The sequence below is a fragment of the Chlorocebus sabaeus genome, chromosome 21, assembly GCF_047675955.1.
Source record: "Chlorocebus sabaeus isolate Y175 chromosome 21, mChlSab1.0.hap1, whole genome shotgun sequence".
Lineage (NCBI taxonomy): Eukaryota > Metazoa > Chordata > Mammalia > Primates > Cercopithecidae > Chlorocebus > Chlorocebus sabaeus.
Window position 1 is genome coordinate 74656840 of NC_132924.1, and position 21497 is coordinate 74678336.

The 21497-nt window shown below is 38.4% G+C and overlaps 1 protein-coding gene across 7 annotated transcripts in view; it reads left to right on the plus strand.

Moving 5' to 3' along the window:
- The window catches only part of MAGI2 (membrane associated guanylate kinase, WW and PDZ domain containing 2), a 1465424-nt gene that overhangs the window by 1100801 nt on the left and 343126 nt on the right, over nucleotides 1-21497 (plus strand). For 5 of the 7 annotated variants that reach the window (XM_073009190.1, XM_073009193.1, XM_073009191.1 and 2 more), the window contains 3 exons: nucleotides 18238-18359; nucleotides 18714-18842; nucleotides 20300-20482. In XM_073009190.1, coding sequence (XP_072865291.1) covers nucleotides 18238-18359; nucleotides 18714-18842; nucleotides 20300-20482 — 434 coding nt within the window. The remainder of the gene's footprint in view (nucleotides 1-18237; nucleotides 18360-18713; nucleotides 18843-20299; nucleotides 20483-21497) is intronic. The other 2 variants (XM_073009192.1, XM_073009196.1) reach the window with 1 other exon arrangement.

Genomic DNA, 21497 nt, shown 5'->3' on the forward strand with positions numbered 1-21497 from the left:
GACAACTTTCATGCAAAACTGCCTTCTCTGGCAGAGACAGAGAAGCAAACCATATAACTGTAGTTAAAATGATAGTGGAGACTGGCAGATGTGATTTTCATGTAAAGGTTTTACAAGTTTTTCATGTGATGTCACACATCTGCTACTATAAAACATTATTTGTATGCAATTCCAGAAAGTATGAAAAATACTGCATAATATCTTCAACGTAACATTTAATGTAAATGGAAAAATTGCATTCATTTCATGGTTAGTGGTTGGTATCCATCATGATGTAGCAAGCTGGGAAGTGGTTAGAGAGAATTTGAACTCAATATATTTTCTTAATAATGCTTCATGCCTTTGAGTAGCTTTCTAAATTTTCTAGGAGAAATGTTCCTAACTTTAAAGTGTATAAAAAGTCAGTAAACATATGAAACATTTTCAGTTAGAAATAAATGTAAAAGAATACCCTTTTAAAATCTCACTAAGGAAAGCTCTAAATCTTATAAACAGCATTTGGACATATCAATTAGTATCTCTGAGTGGCCAAAAGTATGGGCTGCAGAGTTGCACTGTGTGCTAGCCCTGTAGCTCCCCAGCTGTGAGATCTTCGGTAGGCAGGTTATAGACAAGGAGTAGGAGGGAGGAGGAGGAGGAAAAAGATGAGAAAGAAATGAGGAAGGGGAGGAGAGGGGAGGAACGCTTATTGTGGACTTAGTACATGCCAACTGTTATTCCAAGTGATTTACATGTACTAGCTGATTTAATCTTCCCAGAAACTCTAGAAAGTCTATATTATTATCCTTATTTTATAGGTAAGGAAACTGAGCTATAGATATTTTTATAAGTACTATATGATAGAGCCAGAATTTGAACCTAAGCAGTCTTATTCCAGAGTTGGTATTTAGCACTTAACATAGATATGTTCAGTAAGTGTTCAATAAATGTTAGAATTTTTTAATCTTGTATATACCAATAATATGTAGAAAGCCTCTCCTTTTGGCATTACTTACTTTTCCAGTACTTTCGTAATTACAGTAGACTTCAAAAAGTGAACAATTCTAAAAGAAACTTTGATTTGGAAAGAAACATATAATCCCATGGCCAGAGTGTGCTACAATGAATAAAAACAGTGTTTCTTCAGAATTATTAACAGTTCCATAGCTCCAGAAACTGGCTTCCAAAGGGGTTGAGTCTTCAGTCATTCATAAGGAGGTTATATTGTCATAATTATCTAGAATATGTATCATCTTATATAGCTGGGAATTTCTTATAACAATAGTAGAAATACTAATGTGTAAGGCATTATTTTAACTTTTTATTTTAACTTTTATTTTAATGTGCTTTTACATCCATCATCCCAGATGACAGTCACAACATGTACAAAAGAGAAGATCAAATCTCGAAGGAGTTAACTGAGTTTTCTAAGGAAATGTGACTGATAAGGTCAAAGCAATGCTGATGCCATTTAGAACAAAAAACAGCCTCTCGATAGAGTAGCTATATTTTTATGTTAATAAGTTGGTTCCATTTTTATACTTTACAACATATTTTCCTCTATTAAACAAGCATAAATCAGTAAACTCCACTTTATAGTTGAACAAAAGGAACAAGGATGTCAAAACAAATAGTGAGTGTCCTACCTCTAACTGAACTAGAGCCAGCTTTTTTATTAATTAACTTATTTGACCTTAACTTACAACTGGTGTAACGTTTTACGTCTTTCTAGCTGACCCAGGCTGATTTCATAATTTGGGGCATCATTTCTTCCAGCCTGGATAAAACCAGTCATCAGGCCTCAAGAGACATGAGTCCCTAAGATACCAGCAGTAAGTTAGGGGGGCTCCTAGCTCCACACACATGCTCTTTATACTACGTTAACTTTTGTGATAGTTCAGAGTTGATAATTCCCACTTACCTCCCCCACCCTCTGTACTGCTCACTCACAAAAACTTCACTGGCTCTTACTTTCCTAATGTTTCTTTCAACTACCAGTCAGTTAAAAGGCTTATGGCTTCCCTTTACTTTTCATGACAGAGTCCCTCAAACTTACTTACTTATTAATTGAGACTCCAGGCTGGAGCGCAGTGGTGCAATCTCGGCTCACTGCAACCTCCGCCTCCCGGGTTCTAAGCGCTTCTCCTGCCTCAGCCTCCCGAGTAGCTGGGATTACAGGTGTGCGCTACCACACCTCAGTAGAGGTGAGGTTTCACCATGTTGGCCAGGCTGGTCTCAAACTCCTGACCTCAAGTGATCCGCCCGCCTCAGCCTCCCACAGTGCCGGGATTATAGACATGAGCCAGCCCCCTCAAATGTTTTTATACCACAATCCTTTCACATGAAAAGAAGTCTCCTGTCCAGTCTCTCTTCTCACCACTACCATCCAGGCAAGATCTGGAGGTGCTTCATCTCCCTATTCCTGAAGTTAGAGGTCATTTTTCCTGCTGTGAGACACTTCACCATTGCTGGCTCATTCTAACAGGATGAACATTTGCTCTCTATCCTAGTCACACTCCCCCACCCCTAAATGTCTTTCCAACTGAACATGAAAGGATGAAAACTTGACTCTGTAATTAAATACACTTTTATTAGCGACTCTTACATCTTATCAACAATCTTACTTAACAAATCTTCTGGTTTCACATAGAGAATGTTTTAGGCACCCAGAAGTTTAAATTGGTTTAATCGCAGATGGACTTTTACAAATAACAATGAATTATTCACCTTGATGTCAGTTATGTATAAATAACTGTTAAATAAAACAAGTTAAAATAAATGCCATTTTTTACAAACAATTTTTATAATTCTAAAACATTTTCTTTGTCCTACAGCCAATAATAGAAAGCAAAGGAACTATTCCTCTCACCAACATTTATTTGAGAATATATTTGTAAATAAAGATAGCTGCAACATAAACACATTTGTGGGGTGGGGGGCAGTTGTGTTTGTCTTCAAGCTTTTTTGGTTTTTTTCTCCAGAGAGATGGAGTCTCACTCTGTCACCCAGGATGGAGTGCAGTGGCACGATCTTGGCTCACTGCAACCTCTGCCTCCTGGGTCCAAGCAGTTCTCTGCCTCAGCCTCCTGAGTAGCTGGGATTACTGGCACTTGCCACCACATCTGGCTAATTTTTGTATTTTTAGTAGAAATGGGGTTTCACCAACTTGGCCGGGCTGGTCTTGAACTGCTGACCTCGTGATCCATCCACGTCGACCTCCCAAAGTGCTGGGATTACAGGAGTGAGCCACCACACCTGGCCCAAGCATTTTTCCTGAATCTAACAAATCAGGCCCTTGTTTAGGCACTTCTGGAGAGGCTAAGCATAGACAAACAGCACAATAGCACACAAGGTAGCACAGAAGCAGGGAAACTTCCTGGCAGAGGGTAACAGTGTGCGGTACCCAGACCCTCACCCCTTAACGTCCCAGGAAGAGAGGGCAGGAATGCTCACAGCTGGAGACACCATGCTCTCTGCTGCCAAAGAAGGACCATGTTCCTTCCTTCTACTCCATCATTTTTATATGATGAATGGCCTTGTGAAGGCAGGGAAGACAGTCTGAACTTGGGGAATTGTTGATTAAGAGAGTTGCAGACAACCTTTGGAGCTGGATGTGAGCTGCGTGAGAAGTGCCGTCCTGCTGGAAGAGGGGACCCTTGTCCCAGGTAGCTCATTGCTAGGCAACCCAGAAAACGCTGCTAGCATCTTTCATTGGACAGTCCTGTTTGTCACTCACCAAGGTAATGTTCTATGACAAATAGATGATGATTATTCTATTATTTGTGGAACAGTTGCTCATATAGCTTATTAGTTTTCCTCTCTCGAGACTGAACATGTTCTGCTTCTTGTGCGTGAACTGCAGATTGTCTCATGCTAACAATCTGTATCATTACATACTTTGGAATCATATCTTAGGCTGAGATTAAGTTCTAAACTTAGCACATAAAGTGAAAATGGCTGAGTCAAAATTACCCTAAAATTTCCTCAAGATCCTATCCTGTTGGTGACTGGCATATTAAAACAACACTGCCACTTTTTTTCCTTTGGTGTTGGAAAATAATTCTTTCTGGAATTAAAGTAGTTGGCTGGCATTTGTATCACCTAGATCTTTAATAGATACATAACTGGGATCACATTCAGCCCACAGAGATACCAACACTGTCAAAGGTATGAAGGAACTTAGTTAAACTGAGGAAGTCAAACCAAAGCAGACTGATATTATTCTTTGGGCATCCTATAATTGAATAATAAACCAGAAGATGGTTTACCCTAACTGGGTAAAATGTATTACCACTTCATCCCCACATGAGAACTATAATTCCGCTCTTTTTCAATATGCAGGTAATGTTTTTCAAAATTCCTTTTGTGTGTCATAAGTCATTATGTTAGTAATAGCTTATGTTTTTTCCATCCACAATTTTGAATTTACAGGTTAGTGCAAAATTACATTTAACCTCTCTAGCTTTAATTTGTTAATTGAATGGTTTGGATTCGGTGATGGCTAAGATCTCTTTTAACTCACTGCCACTTTATCTTAACAAGAATAAATTTGGCCTTTTTTCTGTAAGCCTCTGTATTTTCTCCTTACAGTTGCTGATCAAAAAATACTTAAAATTTTTAAAGCATTTTCTTCCATTTCTACTTTTTGTTTGGTTAAACAGTAACATATATTACCATTCTTTTATTTTAATGATTTTACCAATCCCATCATGTGAGTGTTATGGAAAGAAGGCCTCTCAGAAGGGCAAATTATTATCATGGATTCTTTTTACCAAGCTATAGAAAAAAATATATAAATATACTTGATATCCAAAGACATGAGGGCTGATATTAATACTGACATTAAAAGGGCATTACTAAAGATAAAGGATAAGTTTATGAACAAAAAAAGGTGGATGAGAACTGTTTTTTCTTTCAAAGTAATTTATTTGATTCTGACCCCAAAATACAGGAAAGGAGCAAGGGCGACCCCTGCCACCTCTTGGTCACACATCTTCCTAGTTTATGCTTCTCTAAAATATCCTTTGTATAACAGTAAGCTCATGCTGTCCCTAAGCATTTCTTCACATTATAACAGCCGCAGAGTATGGTATATGACAAGGTGGGAGTTAAAAAGAGATGCCCCTTTCACAAGGCAGGGCTCCCTCCAATTAATGTTCCAGGTCCTTTTTGCCAATACTGAAACCAAAGTAACTGGTTGCTCTATTGGTTTTCTAAAACTCTCTCCTGAACAAGTAGGTCATAGACAAATTATGCCCGTGCAAATCTTAGAGCTGTTTAAAATAACCTTATAGAAAGGCAGTGACTAAGGCCCTTCCCTTGCCCCCAGCTTTAGTCCCAGGCTGCCTGTGGCACCTGGATTGCCGCCCCTGGATCCGCCACATCCCAGGGTGGTGATGCAGGAAGGGTAGGGTCCCTCATATCCCAAGGTTGCAATGGCAGAAGGGTAGGCCAGGCCAAGCATGAGGAATAAAAATACGTGTGTATATATGTATACCTGTATATATGTGTATACATACACATATATATACACCTATATAGATACGTGTGTGTGTGTATATATATGTGCATATATATGGAGAATATATAATATATTTTTTTTTTCTTTTTTTTGAGATGGAGTCTCGCTCTGTCACCCAGGCTGGAGTGCAGTGGTGCAATCACTGCTCACTGCAGCCTCGACTTCCCAGGATCACACCCAGCCCAGAGATATATTTTTAACTACTGTCAAAGCTGAACACATTAGAAAGGAAAATTCTTTTTCTTTTTTTTAACAATAAAAAATGACATCGTTAAACAGTATTTATTACTAGTGTTTATCAGATGATTCCATATTTAATTAGATGAGATTATATTACAGACTGAGTTAATTGTATAATAAAAATGGATGAATCATAAAAACTTTAATCAACACATTTCACATTTCAGTTTAATACAGTTAAGTAAGCCAAATTACTAGTATAAAGAAAAGAAATTCTGTGTCTGAGAAGGTTAACTGGATCTACTAAAGGCAAAAGAAAAAAAAAGTCTATTCGTTATGCTCATAAAATTAGTTTTGCATAAATGTAGTCTCAAACTTATCATAAGGTTACCTATCTCTGAAAACTTCTTAAGCCCTACTTGTTGAGTTTGTTGTAATATAAAGATCTTAATTCAACTTTCCACTAAGCACAACACTCACCTATGGAGGATGACAGGACCCCTTCATTCTGTTCTTCTTACTTCACTTTCTCCAGTTTTAATTGGGCATCAAAATAATGTGAATGTATTTTCAGATAAATAAAATGACAGGAATGGTTATCTTTCTTTTTCGCTAGTGTTGCTTAGTAATTTATTTTGGGGCACTGACCTCATATGTAAATTTTATCTCCAAGGGAGTCTTATTTAGTAACTATTAAGCCAGAGAAAAAAATATGAATAGCTACCATTATTAAGCACTTGGTATGTATTAGGCATTTTGTAAAACTCATTTAATCACCACCACAATGCTTAATGGGAGATGCTATTACTGCTATTTTACAAACACAGAAAATGAAGCTTAAAGAAGCCAGGCTATCAAACTAGTTGGTGATAAAAATATTGTTGCAGCCCAGGACAAGAATTAAGAGTCTTCACACTGTCCATATTGAAGTAGCATTTGACTCCCAGGCCCTGAATATTCCAAGAATGTCAAAAATAAGTATACAGTGCTTCATCTTTAAACATTTTCATATATTTTATCTTGTTTGCTCCTCAAAACAGTCCTATGAAATGACTAGAATATTTACAAGTGAGGCAGTTGCAGTTCAGAAACATTAGGGGAATTTTCTCAAAGATAGTGAGTGGTAGACCAAATCTTCAATTGTAGCTTAAACCCAAAATGCTGTTTTGGTCTGAAAATGGAAGAGAAGGACCACTCAGACTCATTGGAAGTGGCTTTCACTTTGGTGAATCCCAGTGAGATTGAGGATATCAGAGAGTCAGGTGGCACCCCCTTGCCTTTGTTGGTGTCCAAGGTTTGGTGGTGAATATAGCACAGGTGGGGTGAGAAGTGCACCCCTTACAGGTGACTTTTATGTGGGTATTTGGGAAGAGTTCCCACCAGCATTCAAGGTTCCACCCTAACACATAAAAAAATTCCTTGCTAAGTGACATGTTTCTATGTCCTTTTATAAAATCTTTCAACTGCCAAATAATAAGTATACATATTCATGGAGTATATAGTGATATTTTGAAACTTATAAAGTATAGTGATCAGATGAGGGTAATTAGCATATCCATCATCTCATTTATAATTTAGTTGTGTTGGGAACATTCAATATCCTCCATCTTGCTGTTTGAGACTACATATTTTAAATTATAGTCATCCTACAGTGGTGTAGAACACCAGAACTTACTCCTATCTAGCTGTAAGTCTGTATCCTTTAACAAATTGCTCCATTTCTTCTTAGATCACTGGCCCTCAGAAGAACTGAACCTGGCCTACAACATACAGCATTCTTTTATAAGTTTGAGACAAGACATACATAGTTTTGTTATTGTTGACTACCTCCATTCTCCCTCACATGGAATTGTAATCTTATTCATAAATATTAGCACAGAATCACCTTATTATCATTATCATGATTGCCAGAGACATGACCCACACTCAACTTCCAGAGTCGGTAAGGGCAACGAGTTCAAGAAATGGATGTTAGGACTTGCCTGAAGGAAGCTGAAAGACAACCCTTGGAACAGATCCTTCTGGTTTGAAAGTAATGTTACACAAAGTCAGGTCTCCCGACTCCTCATTCATGCCCTCATTACCATTTCATTTCTCACTTTTTCCAATATGTAAAATGCATACACACACACATTTTCTGGTAAAACGTGTTCAGTCCCTGTTTCTATGCACGTAATCGCTGAGTTCTTTAAAAATATTTAATATATCAAAATCTGAATTTTCACATTTTTGTCTTCAGAAAATCAGCAGGTAATTTACAGTGTTTTTAAAGTTTCCAATTTCATAATGAAAACTGATAAAAAGAAGTTGAGAATCACCTGGCCGAAGTGTATTGCAGATTACCAGACATAGCCCTTGTCTGTACATACATAAGTAATTTTACTATAAAAGTTAAGTGTATATTTGTAGCAGAATCACATAACTTGATGTTCTTGGATGTTGGCACTACATGGAGCTAGGCTTTGTTCGTGCATCTGCTGCTTAATGTGAGATCTGCAGAAAATGGTTTACCCTCTCGGAAGAGCAAGTGATTTAAAAGCATGCAACCTATTTTACTGAGGGTCAACATACAGTATTTACTGGGTGAATATTAGCTCCCATCCCACTCTGCCATCCACTATCTTCCCTTTAGTCTCTCCTTTGTCTTTTTACAAGGCTGGCATTCATTCTTCATACAACTGTTTCTTTCAACAAACTGGCATCTATTAAACAGAATTTAAATCTGAATTGGAATTAACTTTAAAAGTGCACAAATGGAATTTTCTTCCGAAATATCCAACATCACACCTTTCCTGTTCTTTATTAAGAGCTCCAGAATGAAAAACACAAACTCAGCCCATTGTGGGGATATAGATCTGTATTATGGAAAAGAACAAACAAGTTATTTGAAAATACATCCCCCATTACAGTTATATGAAACTAGCATCTCATTTGTGCAAAGCTTTGATCTTCTAGTAATGGCATAATTTTAGACACAGTGTGTGAATTATATAAAACTGTGTCACAATACCTGTCCCCAATAAACCAATCTATTAAAAACAACACTGAAACAACTTATTGCCACCTTTCTCTGTTCTTAGTGCTGCTGAAACTTTATCCTCTATTTCCACTACTTTTTCTTCATGCTTCTTCTGTCTTCCCAGGGTCCTTACCTAACAGAATTGTAGCCTCTCGCTCACTCCTAGACCTTGCCGTCACATTTAGTGGCAAGGTATTGAAAGATTCTGTGTAGATTCTAGGTATCCAGCAATATATCCTTTTCTCCCTAAAACTTATCAAAAGTATTTTTTCTTGACTTTGTCGTGTTTTCTAATCCCTCTTGCATCACATTCTAGCATATAAAAGGAATTGCTATATATTTGATTTCCTCCTGGTCTATGTGGTCATAAAGACTCGGTAGTCAAGAATAATACTTCTTCAATGTTTTCCTCATCTCTGAATATTCATCTTGGAAACCTGAAATTTGGGTATTATATGGAATTGGAGTTAATTTTATGGCCTGGTGACTTTCAGAATCTGCCACAGCCTTGTCAGTTTCCCCTCACTAGCATTCTTCTCCTGATTCCCTCCTTCCTGGATAATCGCAGACATCAGTGAGGTTGCCTTTGTGATTGCCCAGTATTCTGAGTGTCTTTGGTAATTCTCTGACTCTTCTTAGAGTCAAGCTCCAAAGGATGCCTGTATCCATGGCTGTCTATGTCTATCATTATGTATGAATGCATATTTTTTGGAGTTCAGTTAAGTTATATTGTGACTGCACATTTTAGCAACTCATAAGTAATGTATTAAGAAATAGCAATCCAGTTCAACATAGACTATGTTACAAGTCAGACTATTCTCACCCTTCCCTGTACATAGAAATGGCTATTTCCCTGGATGACTTTTTCATACTCATGGAACATTTCTTAGTCAACCTCACATCCCAGGTGAAAACAATACCTAGGACACTGGAGGTAGCCAGGAAATTATGCCAAAATGCTTGGGAATTCTAGGGAGAACCACAGCTTTCCTATTTGGTTGATGTATGGTGAAACTCATCTTAAATGCTCCCAAGTTCAGGAATAAGGTACATCATCCAAGATGGAGATTTTAAAAGCTGCAGTTCCATTACACTAAGGTCTCAATGTAAGTAGGGAGATCTTCAGACTAAACAAAACTCCATACCATGACTCAGAACTGTTTTCCTTCCAGTCTTGTAGCTTCCATCCACTCCCCTACACCTCTTGCTCCCACATGCATGTCCATGTGCACTAGCCTTGTGCTCTAGGTAGGCAGAACTTGAGTATTACTGAACACCCCTATATCTACTACTCTCTTCCTAAAATGCCCCCTTCTCCATCCAGCAAAATACTTTCATCCTTCTACAATCTGTTTACATGTCTCTTTGGGAAGCTTTCCCTGAACCATCAAACTAAGTTGTTTTTTCTCCCTCTGAGTATTTACGTCATGCATACAAATTTCAGCACTTTTTGCCTTGTGTTATATTTTCCTGGCCACTTCTAGAATGGGTAACTCATCTTAACTTATGCAGGACTATCCCTGTTTGAAAACCAAAAGCCCCGCATCCCGGGAAACTCCTTAGTCCCAGGCAAACTGAAATGATTGGTCATCCAACTTGTGTGTCTCCCCCACTGGAGTATGAGCCTCCTAGGGGAAAGGATTGTGTCATGTTCACCTTTGTGTCCTTAGTGCCCAGAATACTGAGGAATCAATGGAATTATATATGAGACATAAAGCACTTAAACTACCTAGTCAGGCTGTCAGATACCAGTAGAAGAGGACTTATTAGTCTTGTCTCAAATACAGAAACATCTTGAAATAGTGTGGTCTTTTAGTTTTCCTTTAGCTATTCTGTGAACTTATAATTCATTACTTTCACTCAATCTAGAAGCAGACGGTTAGAAATACCTTTGATAACAATGATCTCCTCCTGTACTCAGCAATAACATTTTAGAGAGATGCTTTATGGGAGTGAGAAGGGATCAATAGAAAACAACATTTTTTAATGCATGCCTAGTGGCTCTGAATTTTTTGAAATTGAATCTATGTACCTTGTAGGTCCTGGGTGCTTCATGATGTGATTGACAGTGCGTACAGCCGTGTCTGCTAGGAGTTAATTCGAAGTTTTCCATGGAATTAGTGAAGAGTAATGGCTTAGTAATGAATCTTCCTTTATATATAAAATACACATTACAGGTTAGTGTCTTAACTAAATAACTTAGCATTACTACTGAGGGAGGGAAGAGATCTCATTTGTGTGAAAATATACATTTTGAGAAGCTCAACCTAGTGTGGAGTGGAGGACAGACTCAGATGTAAGAGTTTCAGTGCCAATATGTGGATATTCTTCTCAGTTGGCCATGATTCCACCTCCCACCTGGATACTATTTCCCCAATGCAGACACCCTGATGTCCAGGAAGAGCAGGAGAAATTAACATGTGAATGACTCAATCTTCCCATTCACATTCACAAAGCAAACTGACATTCCCCCAGGTACAGTAGGGAATATTGAACGAACATTTATAGAAGGAAAATTATCACTTAAGTGTTAGAATTGGGAAGAAATCTTTCAAGAGGCAGGATTCAATTATTCTGTTTTTAAAAAATGCTCCAAGTAAAATAGATTCCATTTTTCCATTTATTTAAAGCTCATATTTTATAATAACATATTTAAAACATTAGGCTTTAATCTAGTAGTTCTAAAATTCAGCATCTCAAAGCCCTGTAAGGCATACATTGTATTATATAACCTTGTTTTGCATCATAATTCTTTTTTGCCCCTGTTTTCTCTCCCCTGCTAGACTATGTGCCTGATTCATCTTTGTCCCTCCCCTACCAACCATAGTGTCTAGTCAAGACACTTTGGGAAATAAATATTTGATGAATGACGATAGTTAGCATTGGTTGAGTACTTATATCCAGGCACTATTCTTAAGTAGTTTACCCATTTTAACTCATTTAATATGCACAACAACTCTATAAGGTGAATATTATTTTTATCTGACTTTACAGGTGAAAAATTCTGAAGCACAAAAAGGGTAAATGATGTGCTTATGGTTACACACCTAGGATGTGTGGGGGCTTGGATGTGAGCATCATGACTACAGAGAGTAAGCTCATAATTATACTATCCTGTCTTCTTTGAAGAGGGTTGGATCCAGGGTTATTTTCCTCCCATAGTTTCCAAAGCATGAAGTTGTTTTTATTCCATTTATGCAAACATGACAGTAGAGAAAAGATTATGAAGTCTTCCCAAGGCTCATATTAAAATGAATAAAATATAGTCAGGGAGGGTGCAATGTCTGTGTTTGCCTGCTAGTTCAGCTGTAGCCTAGGGGTTCAGATGGGAAGTGGTAACAGTGCAGAGATGGGGAATTGGAATTGGGGTTAGAGAAAGCCTAGGGATTCCAAGCAACCATGAAATCCATACTACGTTCATTCAGGAAGCCCCAAAAGAAGCCAGTTTGCATTGTGGTCATCCTGAGCCACAACGCCAAGCTCCAAGCCAGTCCTCTCACTCCCACTCTCAATGCTGAGTTGCTGCTTCTCTAATGCTCCCACATTTCATCCCTAATATAGTGCTTTTCCTTATTCACACTTTTCTATTGTAACCCAAGATAGCAGCTGCTATAAGTTATCAGTTCCTTAGATTTAAATCGTTTATCACCAAAGTGGGATGACATTTTCTCCTATCACTGGAATATGTTGAAAGATTCTATTTTGAAGGATTCCGTGGATTTACCCAAATGTAAAAATGATTGTACCAAATAAACTAGCCCTGAGTTTCACACCAAGTTCTGATTGTCCACAGTGTGTGTGTGTGTGTGTGTGTGTGTGTGTAACAGGGTCTGGCTCTGTCACCCAGGCTGGAGTATGGTGGGACAATCTCAGTTCACTGCAACCTCTGCCTCCCAAGCTCAAGTGATCCTCCCACCTCAGCCTCCCAAGTAGCTGAGACTACAGGCACTTGTGCCACCAAGCCTGGCTAATTTTTATACTTTTAGTAGAGACGGGATTTCGCCACATTTCCCAGGTTAGTCTCAAACTCTTATGCTGAGGCAGTCTGCCCACCTTGGCCTCCCAAAGTGCTAGGGTTACAGGAATGGGTCATCATGCCCTGCCCACACTGTGTATTTCACAGGAGAGTGAAGCTAGACAACAGTGAGATATATCTTCTTTCCTGCCTGCTTTACTCCATTCATGTATTTATTCAGTAAATATTTGAGCACTATGTACCTCATGCCTTGGATAATTAGTACAGTCACCTTGGATATCTTGGAAACATTTTATCTGTGATACAGTCTCCACTTAAAAGCTGCTCCCTTCTCTCTTCCTCATTGATTATTTCTAAATGTCAACTGAAGTCAAGATGGTGGGATAGTAACCTGCAGGTACAAAGGTGTCATTCACGACTATGCACTAAAAGAGACTCTCTGCAAAAACCCCAGGAGAAGCAAGGTGGGTTGTGAACAGACTGAGATACAGATATACATGGAGCATTGATGGTAAGGGTTGGGGGATGGCTTTGATAACCTTCAGCAAACCTGTCCTGTGCATACTGATGGGCTCAGTATATAAGACTTTCCTCCTAATTCCTCCCTTCCCTCTCCACAGTGAAGAAAATGACAGGCAAATAGGACCTGGACCAGGGACCACCTTTGGCAGCATGTCCTCTAATCAGCTGCAAATATTTCCTTCCCTCAGTGCTTGTTTGAAACTTCTGACCGAGAGTCCTCTTCAGGAGCAAAGTTGCATTTCCTAATCCCCCTTGAGGCCATATACAGAAAAAGAGGCTTCTGCATAAATCTTATCAGGCAAGATACTCCTTATGCAACACCTTTTCACACATTCTAAGCTTCTAACCCAGGGGATCGCAGCCCTAGCTGCACACTAGGAACACCTGGGAAGCCTTCTTTCATTTAAAAAATGCCAGTGCCTGTGGATCTCATTCTGAAATTATGAATCAGTTGATTTAGGGTAGGCCTGAGTCTTCTGTTTTCTGTTTGTTTTTGAAGCTCTCTGGTGCATCTGAAATTTTAAAGCACTGCCACATAGGAGCTTACTCTAAGTATTCCATTGCATGGTGAGAGGAGAGAGTCAGACTGCAGACAAGTGAATGTGAGGACAAAGAGATCAGGCAGTGGAATTTCATCCTTAAATATCCTGAGTCCTTTGCCATTTTTAATTTGGAAGCATCTCTCATTAGTAGTCTTTCCCTTCTGTAAAGAGAAAATGGAGTCTTCAAGATATACCCACTTCAGAATATGACTCTTACTCTTAACTTTTAATAGCTCAAGATTCTCTTAGCAAAATATGACAATAGACTAAATATAATTAAATAGCAAGAACCCTTGGTAGCTTCCCAGTTTCTTGTTCTGTATGGAAGCTAGATGGAATAGCTGGTACTTATCTCACAGAGCCTCAACAATGAGAAGGATGGCATTTGTCATTCACATCTTTTTGTACACATTGTAAGACCCCCAAATCCTTGCTGAAAGAACTTGAAACTATTCATTGGGAAGTACAAGGAAGACAAGTTTCTATTCAGCTACAATCACATTTCTTTGTGATAAGTCTTTCAGAGCTTGTGAGCATTTTAAATTTCAAATGAATGACTTCATTTGTGACAATGGAAATGTTCTGTAGCAATTAGCTTATGGTGCTAGAGCCATACCCTGCTTCTGCTGTCTGTGGGGTCCAAAGCTTGCCAAACTAGCTCATTGGTATTTTTATTCTCTGTGAACTCTAGAAACTCATTTTGATGATAAATGGAATATTTTCAACATAGTGACCATAAAGCAGGTGGCTACACATTAACTTTTCTAAGAAAATAATTACATGCAGGTGGCAAGTTGGAGGAACTCTGTTGCATGCATAACTGCATCCCAGAAAGTTTTTGTGATGTATTTTCTAAGGATAAAGTTATGCATATGACGAACAATGACTTAGCAAAACGGATATAGAACAGATAGGAAACAAGAAAAGTTGATATCCTAGTACATTTCAAAGCTGTTTCTTGGTTTCTTAAAGTTATTGACATATGTTTGAAAATAAATGTTTTAAAACACACACTCATCATTTAGTTATTTAACAAAAAAAGCTATTTTTCATTCACTGTGTTAATGCTCAATACACAAAGATAAATAACACATGTATCCTGTATATAGGAGTACACAATCTAGGGAAGGAGATCAGCATGAAAATTAATCATTAAAACACATTGTAATAAAGTCAGGATAGCGTGTGACATTCATTATTGTAAAATTATTATTTAGGATGCCGTATACTACATCACAGGAATCTCTTTATTCAAAATTTGGAAAGGAATGTCACATAAGACTTAGGAATACTATGTCCTTCTAAACAACTGGCTTGAGTGCATCTTAAATACTATGAATAGTATAATTGGTTTCTCTCTCCTGTTGAATTAGCAGCTTAAAAGCTGAAAGCTAATTTGCAACAAAACTCTAATAAACAAATAGGAACCTATCTTATCAATTCTATTGATCTCCCACCTAGATTCAACTAACTTCACCCTAATTTTTTTACTTTTGTTGTTGTTTTCCTAAAATCCTCTTAATGATGAAGTGGCATATAAGAAAATAAGTGAATAGTGACTATAGTCAATAATAACTTAATTGTATATTTTTAGGAGATCAAGACCATCCTGGCTCACACAGTGAAACCCCGTCTCTACTAAAAATACAAAAAAAATTAGCCGGGCTTGGTGGTGGGCCCCTATAGTCCCAGCTACTCAGGAGGCTGAGGCAGGAGATTGGGGTGAACCTGGGAGGCGGAGCTTACAGTGAGTTGAGATTGCCCCACTGCACTCCAACCTGGCTGACGGAGCAAGACTCCGTCTCAAGGAAAAAAAAAAAAAAAGAATGTAATTGGATTATTTGTTACTTAAAGGATAAATGCTTCAGTGGATGGATTTTTTTTAAGTGAATAAACTGCAATGAGAGAAGCCTGTTCAAAGTTTTCTGAGAACCCAAGGGGGAAGAATATCACACAGGCGGGGAATGTGGCTGGGAGGGGTGAGGGAAGGAGACACAGGAGAGATAGGAAAAACATCCTCAGAATACTGGCAATAACCACTGCAACACTTCAATAATAGTAATAAGAAATAACTGTACCACAAAAAAAATAAGCACCATACCTTCATTGTTGAGTTCTCCCTGGGTATCTAAGAGAGATACAAACATTTTAAACATTTCTCCTATCCTCACAGCAACCCATGATGTAGCTATTAATGTCCCCATTTTACAGATAAAGATATTGAAGCTTAGAGAGTTAGAAATGTGCCCAAGATGCCACCTGAAACCCAGGTTGTCTTGCTTCAAATGCTGCACTATTTATATACTGAATCTCGTGGAAAGAAAAGAGGTCTGATAGAGGGTCACTGATCAAAGTAGCTCCAAGTATGTTCAAAGCAGAGGGCACATGTGGTGATGCGGCCAAAGGTGAAGCTACAGAAATGAGTGAGGGAAAGATCAGGAACAGTATATGTTTAAGTAATAGGAAGGCTTCAAAGGATTTTAGTAAGGAAGTTACATAATAATGGAGAAATGAGAAAACAGGCATCAAACTCTGGTCCTTCCAAAACAGGGTGTAGTATTAGAGTTTACAGTGTTAGAGTTTACAGCTCACATGCTTTACAGGCACAGATATTATTAGTTCACTGTGCACCGCAGTCATGATGCACAAGGCCTTGGTGCACAAGAGCATTACAATAGCATTTTATTTCCATTGGAAAATAATTTTACGTAGATGGTTGTACTTTGAACCCCTTACAAAAGAGTTTCATTAACAAAGAGCATTGTTAGAAGCACTCCCTTCCTAAACAGCACCAAAGGCAGTTAGAGCAAGGTCCCAGAGCTTCTGAAGTTTCCCCAATAAAGCCTTTCTTATGGATGAAAAATAATAACAGTGATGGTGGTGATTAAGATGATGACGGTAATACAAGCTGCTGCTGATTATTGAGCATGCCTGTACTCAAAACCATATGCTAATATTCATTACTTCACTTAATCCTCACAGCCACCCCAGGAAGGAGGCATTCTGCTGGTATTACAGATTAAGACACTAAGACTCGGATTCAATAACTCATCCAAGGTCACACTGCTAGTCAAGTGGTAGAACTGGAATTTGAATACAGGACTGATTGACTGCAGAGCCTGTGGGGCAGGCAGCTACTTTACTCTGTCTCCCATGAGAAAAGAATTAGATCTTACAGTTGACTTACCTTGTTTCTGGGAACTGCTTTGAAATGATCTGATTCATACTATTGGAAAATTGGTTGTTGAGATGTTGCTGCTTTTATCTCCTTTCTTTTCTGAAGCTGTAAGTGGTTTGTGTTGGAGACGTGCAGGGTGTACACACATGATAAGTACGTGTGCACATGCCAATGTGAAATCGTACATCAAAAAGAAAGAAGTGTGCAGAGATTCAGTTTAGAAATAAACACAGCCAAGTCCAGCCTTCCCACTGGACATGTGATTTAGAGCAAATAATCTGATCTCTCCACGTGTCAGTCTCATTGCCTTTAAAAGGGGAATAATTAGAATGCAAGTCTGTGTTGTTATGAAGCTTCATTGAGGAAAATTATATATAGGAACTGGCCAAGAGTTAAGTACTCAGTATTTGTCAGTTTCTCCTCCATCCCTTCTCTCCTCTTCATGCTTGCTTGCCATAATTCTATTTCAGTTTGCACAAAGAACCAAAATCAATGTATATGCCAGCCCTCTCATGGGATGTTTATACCCTAGAGAAAGAGCAACATAGGCCCACCACTGAAAGCAGGATTGTTGGTTCCTACTCTCCCCACAGAAAAGGAACTCTAAATTTCAAACAGCCTGCTATATAGGAATTCACAGTGTGCTTGGACTATAAGCTCTCAGTGTAGCTGGGCCACAGTTGCTTCAAGCCACTCTGCATCTGATAGCTACGAGTTTGTCCTGTCACCATGTAGAATATGAATTCTCCACTTTTGATTGATTTCAGCATCGATTGTCCTACATATGCATTCTGTAACTTCGGCAAAGATCTTGGGAGTCTTTCTCCTGAATCCCAGTCTCTCAATCCAGGACTAACTCTAAAAAGTGCAGACTCTGGTTGCTATACTCTATCAAAGAATTTACCTCACATTCATCCTGTTTGATATGGGGACTCTGCAAAGCTCAGGTGATGTTCTTTTCTTCAACACCATTCAGTATAAATTTCATTTCTTGACCACTTATTTTATTGCGTATTAAACTCATCTCAAATGAACACAGTAGACCAGAAAGCAAGTGCACATTCTAGTTCTTTTAGCTGAATCATGCATGATGTAAATAGAACAACATATGATAGATCCTTTGAGAACTCAGCACTTGTCACAGAAATGTGTGTTGTACACAGGCCAGCCCAGTCAGGAGCCTGACGGCGTGCTGGGTGAGACACTTGACTGTAATCAGATTAGGTGGCCCTTAATCACCTACCCTCTATAGAGCCATACGTATGGTCTTTTAAATGACCTTGCCCCACTGTTATCCTAATTGGAAATTTTCTTTTTTAGCCACATAAATAGAAGAACACAGTTTGAAAATCCTGTCCTGGAAGCAAAAAGGAAGCTACAGCAACATAACATGCCCCACACAGAACTTGGAACAAAGCCCCTGCAGGCCCCAGGTTTCCGAGGTATGATACCTGTCAGCATGTGGTGTTTCAAAGGGAAAATTGTCTGTCAAACTGCCTGCTCTTCCAAATATGTCTGTAGCTTGGACCATTTTGAAAATTTGATTTGCTTTCTCCAGACCCCTCCTATTAGCTTTAGCTGGATGTTTGCATTCTCTCTGAACTAATGCCTTTAGCAACCGCAGATGAAGTTAAAGCCTCAGGCAGTACCTTATAGGAATGTACAGCATGTCACCAGGTGGAGGAGATGAATGGATTTTTACAGTGGCCCTGTAAACTGCAGAGATTCTTAGAGACTCATAAGTTTGTCCTTAAAAGACCAAGCACAAGAATGAGGCTTGTTCTCCTTTGTGACAGTAGACAACTCCTCATGGACATTACCTAGGCCCAAATCCATCCGCCCCCGTGCAGCCCCGGAGAGGTCGCGCAGCGTGAGTGACTTGTCTTACTATCAGCGCGACCCAGCAGGGAGGCCCTGGCTGTTTGGTACGTCCCAGGGCTGCTTGCGGGACCTGACTACACCTGGGAGCCACGTAGTGGGATGAGTTGCTGCACGAACTTTTCACAGCTAGTGAGCTTCTAAATAAAAGCACAAAAGAGCCTTTAGAGTCGGGAGCTCTAGGCTTGCCTGCTGATAATTTTCACGCCATATAATGCAGCATAATTAAATGAATGTAAAGGTCTCCTGATGAACTTCTCTCCAACTATAAACATTAATTTAATAAAGCAAACATAGGAGAAAGGATTATATGTGGTTTTTATTTATGTTCTAAAGAAGCTCTGTTTTTAATAAAGATACATGTGATATGTAAGTGGACAGAAAAAGCAGAAGTCTAATAGAATGACTCATTATTTTAGAGTTTATTACATGTCATCCAGAATGTAACAACAAAGATATCATGCAGAATACTTAACTGAGTTACCATGTAGAATTTGGCTGTTACAAATATTAAATCAGATCACCTAAATATAACACATTTTAAAAGAATAATATAAAATATGTATCTGTGATGGAATTTAAAGCAGATATTAATTCTGTTTCCTAGTATGATTATTATTTTTTACAACACTTATACTTAGGAATATATTTATTATAGATCATAGCTGGAAAAGCATATTATATAACAAATTAGCAGGTAAATCAATGCAGTCCTATTCAGATTATTCAGGCATATGATTTGAATCTATCAACATATTGTTATAAAATGTGTTACCTTTACATTCATAATTATATTTAAATACATTGGCTTGCCTTTTGCTCACATTTTAGAGTATACTAAACACTATCGGAGCCAACAGCAATTTATTTACCTGATTATAGTATCTCACAACAGAGCGGTGTAAACAAAAGTCAGTCCCACATACAGGTACTCTTTCTAAGCAATCTGGACCTTTGAGTGTGTGATCACATTCCACTGTTTCTCTGTGATACTGCACATGCTGAAATGTGCTGTTATTCACTTAAAAAAATCACCAGTCCTTTTCATGTTCTACCCTTATTTCTTCAAGGCTTAGTTTAGGATCGGCCACTGACACATACCTCCTACCTGGAATCTTTTCTAACAACCAGAGGAACAGATCCAGATGTTGTCTGGATGATTTGGGCTCCTTGTCCTCTTTCTCAGAAGGCTCTGGCAGCCTGTTGACACAGCCTTTTTTAAGCCCAAGAAGGCTAAATTAATGAGTGGAAACTGATTTGACAAAAACTCTGTCTCCAAACCAAACAGCTTTTTCATGTTTCCCTGGATGCTTGGGACTGCTCTTCATGTGTAGGAAGTTCTGATAGTTTTGCTCCTCTTGTAGTCACCACCTGCTTGCATTTGCTGTATAAGACACCCCCATTTACCCCTGGGATTGTCGCTGCTCGGGGGCTGGCTTTCTCTTGTCTGAGAACTTGCCTTGAACATGCCTTTTTCTTTTTTAACTTATATTGGCTGATGTAGAAAAACCACTCTTCACCCGGGATGCATCCCAGTTGAAGGGAACATTCCTCAGCACCACCCTAAAAAAGAGCAACATGGGTTTTGGATTTACCATCATTGGTGGAGATGAGCCTGATGAGTTTCTGCAGGTGAAAAGTGTGATTCCAGATGGCCCCGCAGCACAGGATGGAAAAATGGAAACAGGTAAGACCCTTCACGGTTTACAAAATTGTTTTGCAACATCTTTTTTTCTAAAGGCAAATATAAGGAGCTGCTTTTGTGTTTTTATTCAAAAGACAAAGGTCACTTCACTTTAGGAAAAGCAAAAAGCATAAATTATGTTTCCCCTAAGTTTAAAAATATCAAGTTGAATTAATTTAGAAACAATTTCGAATATAATTTTTGCCTTCTTTTTTAGACTTCCCCTTCTGTTTGCTGGATTCGATGGTCTCTTGAGATTGACACTTTTCTAATTTATCTCTAGAGTTTGTTCTTAGGGGTGTGATTAACATTTCACACTTTTCTAACTTATATTCAGCCACAGTATTTTAAAATCTGTGTTAATCTTATAATATTCACATGCTATATAACCCAGGTTAGTTATTGAAATATACATGCCCATCTCATACAGAAAATTTTAAACTGGACTAAGTCTGTCCCCATATAATGTTTTAATATGTGAATCTTTTCTAGTCCTTAAAAATTACTTTTCATATATAATTACTCAGATGTCTACTCAAATCACAATTGAAATTTATTTCATGTGGAAATACAGAGGCAAATTGCTAAGGGCAGGAACATATAAAAGATGAAAATTACAAACAGTAAATGAAAAAGTAATGAACAAGGTCTGGCTTCACAGTCTAATTTTAAATTTTCTTGCCTGGCCCATGATCTTGGGTAAGTCCCACAGCTTATAAATATTAATTTCCTTATCTAGAAAACAATGAAGACATTAAATTTGACCTATGTATTTTAAGTGCTGATTCAAGATTTGTATAGTGTAATGTTTTTTAATTATACTTTAAGTTCTGGGGTAGATGTGCAGAACGTGCAGTTTTGTTACATAGGTATACACGAGACATGGTGGTTTGCTGCACGCATCAACCTGTCATCTACATTAGGTATTTCTCCTAATGCTATTCCTCCTTTAGCTCCCCACCCATGGACAGGCCCCCCCAGTGTGTGATGTTCCCCTCCCTGTGTCCATGTGTTCTTA